A 15,756-nucleotide genomic window follows, 5' to 3' on the forward strand; every position below is an offset into this window, starting at 1 on the left:
ATAAAAGCAGGGATTATGTCCAATGTAAGAAATCATTGAAGTCTCACAGGGTTGCATGAGTGAATGTATATCAGAGTAATTGTTCCACAAAGCTTTAAGTAAAGACTATACATGTCCTCTGTTCCTGTTTGTTTACTTCCGTTTGTTTATTTTGTGCAGGGACAACAGCCGTGTCACCCCCTTTATCTGTTCTCTCAACAGAAATGGGTGAAAGGTCCCTCAGTGGAATTTTTGTCAACTCTCTCTTCCTCAACGCGAACCAGATGTTCCAGAGCTGTGCCCCCTTGTTCTCTGCCCCCCTCCCTTACTCCCACTCTTCCCACCCTTTGTTCCCCCCTTCTTTAAAAAGTGCTCTGTCTGCGGGTGCCTCCCTCATACTATCTGAGGCCTGGCTGTAAGGATGGACTGTGCACTGCTGCTGTTGCTGTCGCTGTGGGCTCTGGCTGGCTTGGTGTCCCTGCAGAATCCACGTAAGACCTCTAACTCCATTCATCACTCACACCTGAGAGATCACTGAACCCTGTTTACGTGATAAACACAGCTAGACTATCACTAAGTACTGGGGGAAATGAGAAATGACATTCACTTAGCTGGACTTTTTCCTTGCAGGGCTTGTTGATCTTTAAATTGTATGTCAGTTCAAAGATGATGATGATGTTTACATTTTTAATTTGTTACTTTCAGTTATGCCAAATGCACTTGGTCAACTAATGCTTGGACTTTGCAATACATGCATGCATTTGAAAGATTGCTGATTAACATAGACTTATTAAAAAAATAATGAAATCATCCGTTTTTGTGCTAAATGACAGAAGAAATGCCTGTCTGCATTGCTGATTACATGCATGAGAAATGTGTTTGCACGCAGTCAATGGCACAAGGTAAATGTATTTTGTGGATGCAATAACTATGCTCAATCCTTAATGACCTTTTAAACCTTTAAATGGAATTCTCTACTCATCCATAGTACTTGCTGCTTCATGTATGTACCGTACATCATGTCTCCCTGCTCTTCTGGCATGATCATGTGTGCGTTAGCCCTGCACATGTGTGTTTTTGGTCACATGTACATGTGCTGTGGGCAGATTGGATACAGTAGCGCATATGTTTTCATTCAGAGATGAAAAATGGGGAACCCTGTCTGACTCCCCCTCTTCCTCTCCCCCTCAAATGTTCTGGACATTAAGGGTGTGTCCCTGTAATAGCATGCAATAAGTGCAGGATTCAGGTTTTGTATAGTGTGATGGATGTTGGGGATCGAGTGGAATAAGGAGGGGTACACTATAGATTCTACATTATACTCATGATTCTGTATTTAAAGTCACTCCCTCCTCACTTTTCTATAAAAGACACCTTTGAGAGATGAATGGAAAACAGTATCCTTCAATCAATCTATTGCTCATCTGGCAACCTGGGTGGCAAATGTTTACCCAGCCACCCACACTGAATTTACTTTCCTTCAAACAGAAAACAAAGCAGAACTGGCAACCAGAAAATCTCAATTACAGCCCTTCGAGTTTGCTGCTTTTATGAGGGTCTGTAAATGGAGTGGAGACAAACAAAAGGGACAATTACAGTGATGGTGTGATTGTGTGTGTTACTGTAGGTGTCACCACAGGATCTTGTGCACCCAGACTCCTGGTAGACGAGAAGAGGAAGTCGTGCCCTCGGCCCTGCCAGACTGACAGAGACTGTGGAAACAAGAGGCAGTGCCTGTGTGACGGCCAGTGTGGTCTCAGCTGTGTGGTTCCAGGTAACTCGTGTGCCCTGACAGTGGACAACTTTGTGGGCTCAACTATTAGAGGTGTTTATGTTGAGCAGCTGTGCCAACACACAACCTTTTGTGTTTTTCAAAAAACAAAATAAAGGCCTTGTTCATGCATAACATGTGGGCCGAACATTTGCCCTTTGAGGGGGAAAAACAGACTTTTTATGACATATTGTTAAACAGGGCACTGCTTGGATCCAGTGTTGTTATACAACCTCATTAGGGCCATTTCAAGAGTGTTATGTTTAGTTTTGGGTTTTTTTGCATACAGAACATCCAGCACTGTCTGAGAACGGTTTGTTCCTTTTTTCTTTGCCTTCTATTGAGGTTTTTTTGTGTCCTCAGGTCGGACTTGTCTCTGGCCTCTGCCCCCCAGTGAAAACTCAGAAGCTCGCCTCCTCCATCCCACAAGCTCCTTCGATGCTCTGCTTGAAGTACGCTGCAAGCCGGGATTCACACTCCCGAACGGCTTGGATGTCACGATGAGACGTTGTCAAGGTGACCGACAGTGGAGCGGGGATGTGCCCGTCTGCACAGGTGTGTTCAAGTTCATCAGAACTGTGTCTTTTGACATCTTTCTTATTTGATATCAGGCTCTTTAAGAACAGGCAATGAACATCTGGAAGAACAATATTTGTTTAAATTGAATATTTCCTGTCTCATTAAATGCTTTCGATCATCGTGATTTGCTCAGTTTGTATTCAGGTCACAGATCAAGTCAAGAATTTAGATTATTTAAGACAGACAGACTGAGAGAACGAGAGAGAGTTTCAGGAATGAAGCCCCCTCTGTGATTGTGTCTGCTGAGATATTGCACAACTGGGGCTTCTCTTCATCACCATAGCAACTAGAGCTTCAGTTGTTCTTGCAATCTGTTGAAAATGTTACTGTTGAAGTGTAACGAGGAGAGGAAACTCCTCGTTAGATATGATTGTGGTTGAATTGATATTGACACCTGTGCACTTATGACATAGGCTGACTATATATACCGTATAAGCGTGCATTACACACATGAATCATCAAACGGTTTGGATTATGTAGTGTTATCATAGACAAAATAAAGAGGTGAAAATAGACTGAAAAGACTATACAACACTGCGAAAAGCAATACAATCCAATCCAAATAAACACAACAATAAATGATTTGACATTATTTATGACTTCCTGAAAAATAGTTTCAATGAAAATCTAGAAATTCATTAAAAGCTTAAAGATGACAAGTAATCTGTTTATCGACTTCTAATTTGATGTCTCCAAAGGTTTGCTTTGAAGATGCACCTCATGTAGTATTAAAGGCCTGAACAAAGCTGACACGAATCAGTAGCTGAACTCAGCCCTAATAGGACAAAAAACAACAAACAATCAAGTTTCAGTCTTTGGCCAAGATTATCATGCAGTTACATATTTGTACTTTCTTTTGGACTAAACACGAAACAAAAGAGGATACATTTTAACAAAATGGCCAGAACAAGGCACAATTAGTTTCACTGCTGTGCGTTTGATGACTTCCACAGCTGCAGAGTATGAAATGTACCATCAATACGATACACATCTTATCCTCTATTCACTATCTGGAAAGCTGGGCTTTTCTTATTGTATGCGACAGCATGCCGGCTCTGACAAAAAGAAGCACAAAGTCGGCTTGAAAGGTCGATTCCTGCTGCGGTAATCACACACCTGCAGCTACAGTAAACATGCTTTCTTAGGAATCCTCAAACCCTGCTGGGTCCTGGTGTCAGCCTTGGAGCTTTTTTTATAATCTTTTGTAAGATGTGAAATAAGGATACGGTTCTCGGTTCACTGGTAGAGTATCCTCCTGCTGAGAGACAGGCAGAAGGTAGGTGGGTTTTGAACATGTGATAGCGTTTGTAATGTGTGTCCTTTTGCATGTGTGTTGGAGTGTGAGTCGAGCTGCTTCATGCCTGTTGAGAGGCAGTGGGCGGCAGATCACTGTTAAAGTGGCACACGGAGCTGCGAGCACAGTGAGAGTGTGTTTGTGTGTGATTATTGGAGAGGTAGATATTTCTCTGTGTACATTAGATGTGTAGGGGAGGATTGCACATGTGGTACAGAGTTTTTGTTTGTGTGAGTGTGTGTGTGCCTGTGTTGTGTGTGTGTGTGTGTGTGTGTGTGTGTGTGTGTGTGCGTGCGTGAGTGGGCGACAGATCACAGTCAGAAGAGTTGGATAGCGCTCTCTTTTTTCTGCTGCTGCAGGCCTCTTTCTGTTCCCTGCTCTCCTCTCCTTTGCTCTCTTCTCTCATCTTTTTCTCCTCTCATCTTTTTCCATCTGAGCCCTCTGATAGAGTATCTCTCTCTGTACAATGAGAGCTGAGAACCACGATGTAACTCTGGGCTTTTTAGCCAATTTAGATTTGTGTGCATGAAAATGTTTGGGTGTGAAAGAAATTGAGTAAAACCACAATCTTTGCATCTTTCATCTGCTTATGGTTGTAGTGTATTTAATGCCTTTAAAATTAAAATGTTGAATTATTTTTTCAAAGAGTAACTATTGCACCTGTTTCACAGCAGTTTGCTTGCTGCAGTCTGTGTGGGTGTAAGTAGTAAAAGGTAGAAGAAGGGCAATATGTGAAAACAGAAACTGGGCTCCGGGCTCTCATCCACAGCCAAACAGAATCATAACTCTCCCTCTCCCATAGGTGCCTTTACATTGTTATATTAACGTCTCTCTCGCTGAGATACCTAAGACAGCCCTCAGGCGAGAGCTGTCTCTGCCTCTCAAAGCAGCGCACAAGTCCAAAACCTTACGCTTTATGGAGCTCAGGTCGCTACAGCCTCTCTCCAAGCACCACTCTTGATATTTATATTTCCATGAGCGTGAGGTACTCAAACATCCAGGACCGAACACTGCTCCACGTTATACAATCACAGATATAGCTGTGAGCTCGGAGAGGTGTTTCACCTGCGCATGGAACTTTGAATTCTTAGCCCAGAAGGGCTCTTTCAACTTAAATAGAACAAGACATAGGGTGAAACGCCTCTGTGGGTCACAAAATAAACACAGACCTTAAACGCATTGGTAAACACAATCAAATGAAGTAGAACAATGGAAATTCCTTCCCCCATCCATCTTTTTTTCATGTTCTTATTTGTTCTTACTTTTAACTAGTTAATGGTGTTAGCTGTAAAGTTACATGCACATCTGTGAGTTCAAAGTGTATCCTGTATGTTTTTTTCGGTGTTTGTGTGGGTTATTGGGAACATATTTTGGGTTGTGTTTACTTCGATGTAGTGTTTCTACATTTCTCCAAGGAGATTTACACAACACATAAAAACTGGCAGTACAGGACAGTGGTGGATAAAAAAGGATTTTAACCAAAATAGAAATACCCCAATGAATTGTTCTCTGACAAATTGTCTGACTTAAGATTCTGTTAAAGCTGGCTACTGTAAAATCACAGATGTATTAAATTCACTCTGCAGAAGGCAGTGTTGTATTATGGTTTTGTGAAGATAACAAGGTCACATGAAGATTTATAACTTTTGTTAAAGTTTCAATGTGAGGAAGACACTTGCAGCCTCTGTATTAGGAGAAGGGAGGAAATGTAGAAATATTTCGAAGTTTCTTTTGAAAGTTAGAAAAGTCCACCTCAGCCAATCATATTTTCTCTTGTTGAAATGTCATAAAGTAACTCTAGGCTGATTTTCTGCTTGTTACGTTATATTTTTCTTCAACATATTGCAGCTTTTACTTAAAGTTTGAATCTAAGAATAAAGTCTTTAACCCCATGTTTCTTCTTCAACCTTCAGAGTCACTCACATCCACTGCTTCTCAAACCTGCCCTCTGTCTGAGGAAATCACCAACACCTTCAGCATCCAGGGCAACGCTACAGTTGGAACATCCATCCGCTACAGCTGCCTGTCTGGGTGAGAAAGAGGGGGAGAAAATGAGAGGTTAAGGTTGTGAGTGTGTAGGAAGAGGCTGTGAGAAACCTGTAATGATGATAAGGTAGAAATGGAGGAAGTGCGAAGACGGGGACGGGGTGTGAAGAAGAGGAGGAGGGAGGGCTTGATTACAGGAGAGGTGTTTGGGAAATGACGGCTGATGAGCGATGAATGGCAGGGAATTCATTTTGATCTCCCAGCTGATGCCTCTATTGCGCTAACTAGGTCATTACAGTCTAATCTGGTATTGACTACCCTCTACACACTGACTCATCCACAGGAAAAGATGAGCCTGAGTGGATGTGTCAGCCAGAGCTGTGCACACAAAATTTAGACCCTCTGAGAGACACACAAAGTGGTAAAAAGGAACTATTGACACCTTTTATTTAGATGAGTCTCATTAGGTGTCAATAATGTAAATGTCACTCCAACACCTGCATCCATCATTCTCCTTTTTCTCCTCTGCAGGGCTGATATAGTTGGGAGCAGTGAAAATTACTGCCAGGATAATCAGACCTGGCAGTATCCTCATCCTATGTGTAAGGGTAAGTGTGCACAGGTTAAATGGATGAGTGTGTTTGAGAAATTCTTTTCCTCTTTAAAGTCAGTCTTTCCAAGGTTTAGTAAAAAAAAAATGAATGGTTGTTGATGCAAGAGTGAATGGACTGAAGAACTGTGTATATTTTTTTTGTTGTGTGCATGTGCAGATATGCAAAAGACTGAATCAAAGCAGGAGAAAGAGGGACATAAAAACAGCCTTTCAAGTAGAGGCCTTTCAATCAGAGCTCCAACTCAGTTTCATGGTGCTTTTCTGCCATCTTGTGGCCAAACTTGGGACTGCATAGCCTGTACAACCACAACCATACTGAACCAAAAAAAGTTATTTACCAAGGAGCTGGATTTGAGAACTACAATTTCAAATTCAATAACTGAACTTGTTTTATCTTAAAAAAAAAAATCGTTTTTCCAATTAAAGAAATGTATCATATGGTAACTTTTTTTATTCCATTTATTTTTTTCTAAATCGCATTTGCCTAAACGGCATGTAAAGCTTAAGATTGTAATAAAATAATTTCTTTGGTAAATGATCAGAAGGCTTAAAATAGAGATAATTTAAGCATTGAATTTTTTATGCACAGGAGCTGGAAAACCAGTCCAGTTGAAAAGGTCAATCTGACAGGATGCCTCTGCAAACCAAACTATGACCACCTTTGCCTTTTGTTAAAGTAAAGATAAAATCAAAACAGAGGCACTGTTGCAGTATCAGGATTTTTAACTAGATCTCCTCTTTGATTAGATAATCAATGAACAAACCGATTGATAATCTGCTTCTCCTGCTCTCTATTAGAGGTGTACTGCCAGTCTCCTCGAGAAGTGGATCAGGGCTACGTGGTGGCTGTCCAGAAGACTGAGTATGAAGTGGGATTTGACATCCATTACCTCTGCAAAAGGAACTTCCTGCTGGATGGACCTCAGAAGGTCACATGCCTGGCCAACGGCAGCTGGAGTGCATCGCCCCCACACTGCAGAGGTTAGGACGGTTTGAAATTGTTGCACAAGATGCAATATGTTGAGGATAGTTAAGATTTTAATAAATAATAAAGTATTCAAATTCTTATGATACATGTAATGTTTGCAGAATGAAAACATACCACTTTGCACAAACACTTGTATATAGACACATCCCTATACCGACAGACTCAAACATGAATGGAAGCATCAGCAGTTTTTATATGATGCTAATGTTGTGTTTCCATACTGTGTTGATTGTTTCCACAGCTCGCTGTATGATCCCTGCTGAGCGCAGCCGTGTTGTGATAGGTGGATTGAAGCGCTGGCCGTTTGACGTTACAGACGCCATGATTCCTCATGGGGAAAACGTGACATTCTACTGCAAACATCCTCGCAAGCAGTGCAGCTTCACTGCAACTAAGAGCTGCTTTGATGGAGAGATGCAGCCACCAGCCTGCTACCTTGGTAAAGCATGACCTCCTTCTCATCTTTATCTGTATCTGTTGTCAGCCATGAGAGGAGCATGAGGTGGGATAGATTAACCATTGACAGTTTATTTTGTCTTTCAGAGCCCACATGGTTGCAGTTCAAACTCTTCCCCCACCGGCTCGTCTCAGAGATTGAAGCGTGCGAGTCTGGTGATGTGGAGTGATGACCTGCACGTCTGACCTCAACCAGCCAACCCTCATGACATGGTGTCATAATAGAGCCCTCCACCTGACTCAAACCAGCACACTTTATCTTGGTCTCTACTGCAGCTTTCCTTCAACTATATTTACTATGATTATGGTCAGTTAGACACTGAAACATTATTCGCAAATCTTGTGGATCAGAAAGCTGAACTGGCTATCCTGGATTTTGTTCATGGCCATTGTCACTTTATCTTGCATGCAGTCAGACTGCAGGCCTAATTATAACTGCAAAAATATTACTTAGATCTTTCTCCTGCTTGAGTCTATGCATACTGTAGTTGCAATAAACGGGGCTTCTTTAAGATGACTATATAATGTATTCCTACTTCAGTTAAGTCTTAGATGATACCTTCATGTAATCTTATTCATGATAACGACTCTGTGATACCTCACTGTGTGATCTTTCTTTCCTCCGTTAAACGTGACGCATCGAGTCTCCAGGCTTGTAAGTGTTAATGAATTGAAATAAAGTTATGTCAAAACGGCCTCTAGCTTCTTTTTAGTGAAACATGTAGTGCTGGTAGGCTATGTGAGTTCAGGGCCATATTTCTGTAGACTTTCTATGTCTCCTTAGCTTTGCTACCCTTCTGCTTGCCTGTCAGGCGCACAGAGCGCCTTCCTTCGCAGGCTGCAGGTTCTACCGTACTCATAGGCTGAACATGGCTACTGGTCGAACCCGGTAGGCTGCGACACCATAGCAACTCCCCTTGACCCCTCCCTCCCTCGGCATTCGCAGCATCACCCTTTACACTGCACAGTCATATTTGGTCCTCCGGAAATATTCACAGCACGGGTAAGCCAGTCCCTATGCCGCGAGAGTATGGGTGGAGTATAGTTTAAAATGCAGTTTTAAATGTATCGAAAGAGAGGCCGGCGCGTGCTCCGCCGGCTCTTAACAACACGGCGGGGTGAAATGACAGCGCGCGTGGGGAAAGTTTGTCCTACAAAGCTGCCGAGCTGTGCTCGCGCTGTTTCGGACCCTCGGCTATATAAAATGGCTGGCTCTAGGTCCGAGGACGCTCCGCTGCAAAAGGAAATATCAGCTTCACACCGAGGCTGTCTGTAAATATTCGCGTTTCTTTACCCTGACTGAAGTGATTGCTATGGCGGTGTCCCAGGTCCGAGAGCTGTCTAAAGCGCACACGCACCATAACAATTAGGCTATACGGGCTTTTCGGACCTAGGACTGTGCGTAATGGCGTCCTCCACGGATAGTGCTTCTCAGTTTATCCACAGATAAATATTGAGGACAGGCTCGCAAACGGAGGAGGCTACAAGTAGCTTATTAATGCAAAGCGAGTTTAGGAATGAAAACGTTTTATTGTCTGTGATGCATGTGGACGATAGAGGTGCGAAAGAGGAAATGTTTTGGTCAGAATCTTCCAAGTCCCGGCATTGTTCTGAATGATAGGTGATTTGTATGTGGTGAGAAATTCGCTCATACAATTTCGGATAATTTCAAGGTAGGCTATTGAACGCAATTATCGGGACGTTCTGATGAAGAAGAGGAAGAGGAGGGGGTGAACTGAATCGTTCATCATGTCGCTTTTGGGAGTTAGAGGCATAGTCTGCTTCATTTACAGACAATAACTCAGGATCTGTGACTATTGGCGTTTGAACTAAACTTGACCCCCCAAATCACATTTTGACAATTTTAAGCTACTTTATAAAAAACAGAATAGGCCTTTATTTATGTAATCCTCTCTTATTTGCCACTGTGGCCTATATATATATATATATATATATATTATTTAGACCTACTGTCATGTTTCTGCTATGGGTTTCTAATTTTCTAATTTCCTTTTATATAGCCTAGAAATATAAATGGGTATTCTCCAAAATGGATTCTCAGCTGGCTTCAGTCCTGACCAGTGGCAGCCTGGATGTCCAAAATGGCAGCCATGGTGGAGAAGGATCAGGGCCGGTGACAGAGGCTTTTTTGGACCACAAGAAAAACACCTCACCCTGTGCTGTACCAGGTAACCTCCAGCCATGCCCTGTCACTGCAGCACTGACCATCAGGGCAGATGCTCCATCAATCAATGGGAAAAAGCTAGAGGTGGGCGGAACTTCTAAGCCAGCCTTTCAGGAAACAAGAAGCAAGATTGCTGGGTTGAGACAGCCAATTACAGTCAAGACTGGAGTGCCTGTAGTGCGCAACCAGCCAATCAGACTCAAAATTGTTGTTCCCCCACAGTGCAAGAAGCCAATCACAAACTCTGCCATCAGCCTGACCAAAAACTTTCCTAGCTCACATTTTATAAGACCTTTTCCTGTCTCGGCTGAAGAATTAAAACATACAATATCTGCTGATAAGAGTGAAGAAGAAATAAAGGGAGTTTCTCATCAAAACATTGACAATGCTAAAACACAATCATTCCATGAGAAAGAGAGAGAAGAGAAAACCTGGAAACAGAAAGAGGATGTGAGTGGTGAGATCACACAAAACACCAGGTCAGAGACTCATTTGATCGCCTGCACTAATATGGAAAACATACTCATCCACAAAAAGATTAAAGAGGAAAATACAGAAAAAGAGATAAGAGAGAATATTCCTCTCATTTTGCAAGAAATCGACTTAAAGTCGTGCAAGACGTTGGATTTGTGCGGAATGGAAGGACAGACAGAACCACTGGATCTTAGTTTGCCCAAGAAAAGAGACAGGAAGTGTGGAGCTATACTGGACGATTCAGGCTGTGAGAGTTCGCTGATCATGGAGGTGGATGAGTACGAGGGAGAAGGAGACAGAGATGTGGTTGAAGAGGACGATGGCGGCCGAGGAGAGAACACTGCGCAACATATGGATGGGACAGAAATCTTTGCAGACTCGATGCTCTCTAACTCTTTCTTTGACTCCTTCTCTTCCGTGGACTGTGACACTGAAGATCTTCTTCTCATAGACGACCAGGGAATCCCGTACACTCTCGGCCCGGATGGACTTAAAGTGCAGCAGGTCGACGCTTCCTCGTCAGAGGATCCTCCGTCTGATCTGGCTTGCTCAGCAGAGGTGGAAGAAACAAAGTGGTCTCAATTAACAGATGCTAACATCGGCCCAAGCGTGGGTAAAATACTAAATGAAACTTCAGGTGATCCGTCCCCCTCACCAGCCCTTGATACGGATTCTCCGTCGCTACCTATAGATCAGACAATGACAAAGAAAGAAGCCTTCACAAGTTTGATTACTAAATCCGACCCGTCTGGATCTGCAGAGCTGAGCGTGAAACCTGTTCAGGACTTTAGTTCTGTTGAGTCGGCTTCCGCTGGGATATCACTCCCGACCCAGCCCGTTCAGATCCTTACAAACCCTTCGACGAACACTCCTATTTTCTTCCTGTCAGCCTCTTCCTCCCCTCAGATCTCTTCTGCTCCTGGGGGTCTATCGCTTCCTCTCTCAGTCACCCAGACCTCCCCAGGTGCTTCCACCTCCATGTTCATTCTCTTATCTTCTGTACCCAGCACGTCCTCTGGCGACTCCGCCTCTACCTCCACCCCGATCGCCGTTCTCGACCCCTCCACCGGTCAGTTGTCACAAATCACGGCGGCCTCAGCTCCTGCGGTCTCCCTCCCTTTGCCCTGTGGTCAGCTGGGATCACCTTTGCCCACGCTGTCTCACCCCATCATCAGACTGAGCCCCAATAACCCCCCCGTCATCCTGTCAGGGGTAAATAATATCAGCTCTGGTTCTGTTCTCACCTCTATGAGCATACAGTCGTCCTCTCCTGCTCCTCAACATGAACCCCACTGCACAACTCCCCTTCTTCTTACTCAAATCAGCTCTTCCGAATCAAACCCAGGAAGTGAAGCCATATCTGCTGAAGAAATCTCTAATGAAAACAACAAGCCATCAACTTCAGAATCCTCTGCGAAAACAACCTCGGACCACTTAGCTCAGCCAAGCTCAGAGACCCAGTCACCTGCCCCGGAACCCAAATACGACCCGCCAGACGCGCACTCACAACATTTACCTCTGGACGACCATCTTTACTTCGCAAACGCTGCTCCTCCCTCCCCTCCCATTGGATCTATCCTCTCACCCGTCCAGGATCCCCTGGACCCGCTGGATCCCCTCTCTTCAGAGGAGTCCTCCAACAACATGGGCGCCCGTAGGGTGCTGTACTGCCAGCTGTGCCCGCGTGTCTTCTTTTACCTCTCCGACCTCGAGCGACACGCCATCACTCACTCACAGAAGAAGCCTCACGTCTGTCAGCAGTGCGGGAAAGCCTTCAAACGATCCAGCCATCTGCAGGTCAGTTCTTACTAATGCCTCCTATTATTTAGTTTTCTATGTAGGAAATAAGTAAAAAAAAGATGAAGTAAGTCACAGCTGTCACAAATTCTTCAGTTAAAAGATTTCTATCACATTTTGCAGCTGATATGTTAGCAAACAGTTGCTTTATGCTCCCAGCAGTGGAGCAACATTAGCGTTACATGGATATCTGTGGCAATCTGATGGATAGGTTAGGTACCATGTTCGCTCTTTTAACTCTAGCTTTGTTTCGCCAACTCCCGGGGGAAATATCTTTCTCTTGAGTTGTAAAATGCGGAGCTCTTTTCACGAGCTTGTCGTTAACTGTGTGTCAGCTGTGGGGTTGAGCAGGTTGACGGGTGGGTCCGGACTTTTTTGACTGGGGTGGACAAACCAGGGCACTGACTTTATCAGGAGTAGCCTAAAGTGTGATGTCCACACAAACGCAGACGAATACATTTCAATTTGATTATTTTCTGACTTCAACATGTTCATGTGTTTGTTTACCTTTTTAAACAAAAGATACTGGAAACATTAGCTTACTTTATTCACAAAAAGAAAATGAATGTTTAAGGTCATAATTTAACGTTCTTAAAAATGTGCACCTAAACTTGTACACAGTTAAAAACCAATTGGCAATATTTTGGTCCTGACACATTGCCTGTTTGTTTATTGAAAGTAAGACAGAGTGCATACTTTCCTATGCACAGGCTGTATTTTATTATGAAACAGATGTGCAAAGTTTTATTTATAATCTTAATTACAAATAAGGAAATATGGTACGTTGAAATGTCAAGAAAAATACCAGCAGCAAAAAATGAACTTAAAGTTGGTTTTAACAAAAGTCCCGCCTTTGACAGGGCAAATAGCCAATCACAGTTTAGGATTGTTGCAGTGTCACCTGGGATGGCCAATCAAAAAAGAGGGGGGAAAAAAAGGAATCTAAACGTACAACAGCAACAATAAGAATTGATAATACAAATAGTCTGGCAATGTTAAGTGTTTTCAGTTCCCTTCATTTTGAAGTAAAATGTTTACTTTTTCCTTTTAGAGACACAAGCACATCCACACAGGCCAGAGAAACTTTGTGTGCCCCATCTGCTCCAAACGCTTCAGGGAAGCCGGTGAGCTGCAGCGCCACCAAAGGGTGCACACCGGGGAGAAACCGTACCAGTGCCAACTTTGCCACACCCGCTTTGCTGAGCGCAACACACTACGCAGACACACGAAGCGCAAACACCCTTATCACCAAGTAGCCATGGAGATGCTGAACGAAAGGAGAGCAGGCGGCCTATCAGAGGGGGGAGGAGGTGAAGGATCCAGGGCGCAGGAGGAAGAGGAGAGTGCTGAGTGGTACAGCTCCACTGTGTCGAACCTGGAGAACTCAGAGTCTGAGATGGAAACGTAGAGAGCTGTCTGCACAGAGTCCAAAGTGTAGGAAGGAGATTAGCAGGGTGATCGAGTGTCAAACACTAAACTTTCCTCCTGAATTAAAAGTCAAAGAAGGGAGAACTTGCAATATGTATTTAAATCTTTATAAAATAATTTATTTATGAATGTATAGTATTCCCATTCCATTTAATGGTTCAAATATTCAGCCTTTTCAGTCCTTCTGATGTTAATTTGAGCGTTTCTGTTTTGGATAAAATTGCATAATTTAAAGGGAAATCTCCTGCTTGTAATCACAGTTTTAGTTTGAGTTCAAAATGTTTATTTTGATCACAAACAAGAGGTGCATTCCCATACAAACCATAATGAAAAAACCCTCAAGTGCTCAGAAAAGAAAGATAACTGATTTACTGTAAACGATTCTCTGCCCGAGCTGTAAATATATGTGGAGAACTGTTTTAATAGCTGCACTCCTGCACTATCTTATGTGAAAGATATAATCTATCTTGTCACTGTCAGAGACACTGTGAGTCATTTGCACATGTTTTATTTTAGAAAAATATACACTTTTTTTAGATTTTCAAGGAAAATACTAACTTTTTTGCAGCTGTTTATTTAACGTATTTAAATCATATCGTGTCAGAGTTTGACCAAATGTATTGAGTGATTCTCACAGGAACACTATATTGAGATTTGTTTTGTTAAATGTGAATTATGTTAACTTATTTGAATTAAACGCTATCAATTCAACTTCTTTTTCATTATATTTTTTTGTTCTTTCCATGTAAATGTTGAAGAGTTCAAGTTTGATTTAAAAAAGTAATTTAATAACTTTACAGATGTGCTTATGTCTCTTCTAAATGAACTCTACCTCAGATTTAACATTATGTTCTACATTAATAACCAAAGATGGGACCAGACTTCATGACATTTTTTTGTTAAAGGAGGAATCAACCTGATGTGTATCTGCTGGACTGTCTCCAGGGTGTAATTCAGTTTGTAAGACAGTTTTTTTTTTTTCTCAAACTTTCAATTTTCTGCTCCAATTAGACCACTGAGCCTCGCTGAGCTCAAGAGAAGCTATTAGGGACTGTAATGCTCAAATGACCTGGCTAGAGTCCTCATGGCCGTCAAATATGCTGGTTATTGTGTGAAAAGAGATACTCCTGCATGCTGAAAGGTTCAACTTTATTGCATTTTACTTTGGCATATTATCTTTAATAGAGGGTCATTGGAAGGAGAGAGGTGGAGAAGAATAAGGGTGAAGAGTGCTGCCAAGAGAAGGTCTGCTTTATAAGATAGTATTTGACCTTTTAAACCTTGGGGCACATTTTACCAACACTACTTTATCTTTCAATGATAAAGTAGTGCAAGTCATAGGAGAAATTATCTTTGTCAAATTATATTTGTATAATTATGTTTAATTATATATGTAGGACATTTAATCAAACATTTTTTGGAGGGCACGAGGGGTTACCCATAATTCTGAGGTATTCGTCACTGGCATGGTTTTTTTTCCTCTACATAATGCAGACTGTATGATGTGTGAGTCAAAATGTCTCATGCTCAATGTATGAAAATATACCTATTTGCTTCAGCCCAAGCCAATATGACGCTTCAGCAGGTTGAGATTGTCTGCACTTTTTATCTTTTCATTTTCTCCAACTCAACACAGGTGTGGGATAGTGTAGGAATATTGTAGTAAAACAAAGACAGTTTAACTATGTGACATTGTTGTCTTATGAACTCTTAGTGAAAATTGAATCTTCAAACTTAACCACAGACAGTAGCCTATGTGCTATGAAGGGATTTCAAGAGGAGATATTCAAGAAAAAAAATATATATTTAGAACAAATGTTTTGATAGTTTAAAACCTGTGAAAAAGGGAACATATCCTGAGCTATCTTCAGTTGTATTTGTGCTGTGCCAGCAAAGGACAAGAACATTACATAAGCAGGTCTCCTTTGTGGTACTATTGAACATTACATTAAATTACATTGCTTTACAGGCCTTCTAAAATACAAAATTAACGTTGAATCCAGGTAGATTTAGTATTCATATGTACACATTTTGTTCACATCACACATACTGTTACACACAATTAAAGACCATCAATTGTAGACCATTAACTCTTGAAAATATGTCTATCCTTGTTCGTCAGTCTGTTGACATAGGCTACTGTTACGTTAGCTTAACATGAGCTTGTAAACATCATGCAAATGTGGCAAAGTTGAACTTCTACATT

General features: G+C 42.1%; 2 protein-coding genes across 4 annotated transcripts; both read left to right on the forward strand.

The window, feature by feature from the left end:
• The first annotated feature begins 387 nt into the window (after positions 1-387).
• Positions 388-8,361, forward strand: ntd5 (ntl-dependent gene 5). Its single transcript, XM_079343011.1, has 8 exons — positions 388-470; positions 1,607-1,753; positions 2,114-2,305; positions 5,537-5,654; positions 6,141-6,217; positions 7,021-7,203; positions 7,452-7,649; positions 7,754-8,361. Exons 1-8 carry the CDS (start codon positions 401-403, stop codon positions 7,834-7,836), a joined length of 1,068 nt encoding a protein of 355 aa, XP_079199137.1. The 5' UTR covers positions 388-400; the 3' UTR covers positions 7,837-8,361.
• Positions 8,362-8,544: 183 nt separating this feature from the next.
• LOC306823460 (uncharacterized protein) lies at positions 8,545-14,261 on the forward strand. 3 transcript variants are annotated; one of them, XM_079343008.1, is made up of 3 exons: positions 8,545-8,669; positions 9,688-12,122; positions 13,174-14,261. In XM_079343008.1, the coding sequence occupies exons 2-3, from the start codon at positions 9,717-9,719 to the stop codon at positions 13,528-13,530; spliced, it is 2,763 nt and encodes a 920-aa protein (XP_079199134.1). In that variant the 5' UTR covers positions 8,545-8,669; positions 9,688-9,716; the 3' UTR covers positions 13,531-14,261. The 3 variants fall into 3 exon arrangements, with proteins under 3 accessions (XP_079199134.1, XP_079199135.1, XP_079199136.1); XM_079343009.1 differs by lacking the exon at positions 8,545-8,669 and adding an exon at positions 8,680-8,994; XM_079343010.1 differs by lacking the exon at positions 8,545-8,669 and adding an exon at positions 8,680-8,938.
• Positions 14,262-15,756: the final 1,495 nt, after the last annotated feature.

Source organism: Symphodus melops (assembly GCF_947650265.1).
Source record: "Symphodus melops genome assembly, chromosome: 5".
Lineage (NCBI taxonomy): Eukaryota > Metazoa > Chordata > Actinopteri > Labriformes > Labridae > Symphodus > Symphodus melops.

Coding starts and splice junctions, on each gene's coding strand:
- LOC306823460 (XM_079343008.1), top strand. CDS start 9,717: ATGGATTCTCAGCTGGCTTCAGTCCTGACCAGTGGCAGCCTGGATGTC. Junction 12,123..13,173: donor AACGATCCAGCCATCTGCAG/GTCAGTTCTTAC, acceptor TTTTCCTTTTAG/AGACACAAGCACATCCACAC.
- ntd5 (XM_079343011.1), top strand. CDS start 401: ATGGACTGTGCACTGCTGCTGTTGCTGTCGCTGTGGGCTCTGGCTGGC. Junction 471..1,606: donor GGTGTCCCTGCAGAATCCAC/GTAAGACCTCTA, acceptor GTGTTACTGTAG/GTGTCACCACAGGATCTTGT. Junction 7,204..7,451: donor ATCGCCCCCACACTGCAGAG/GTTAGGACGGTT, acceptor TTGTTTCCACAG/CTCGCTGTATGATCCCTGCT.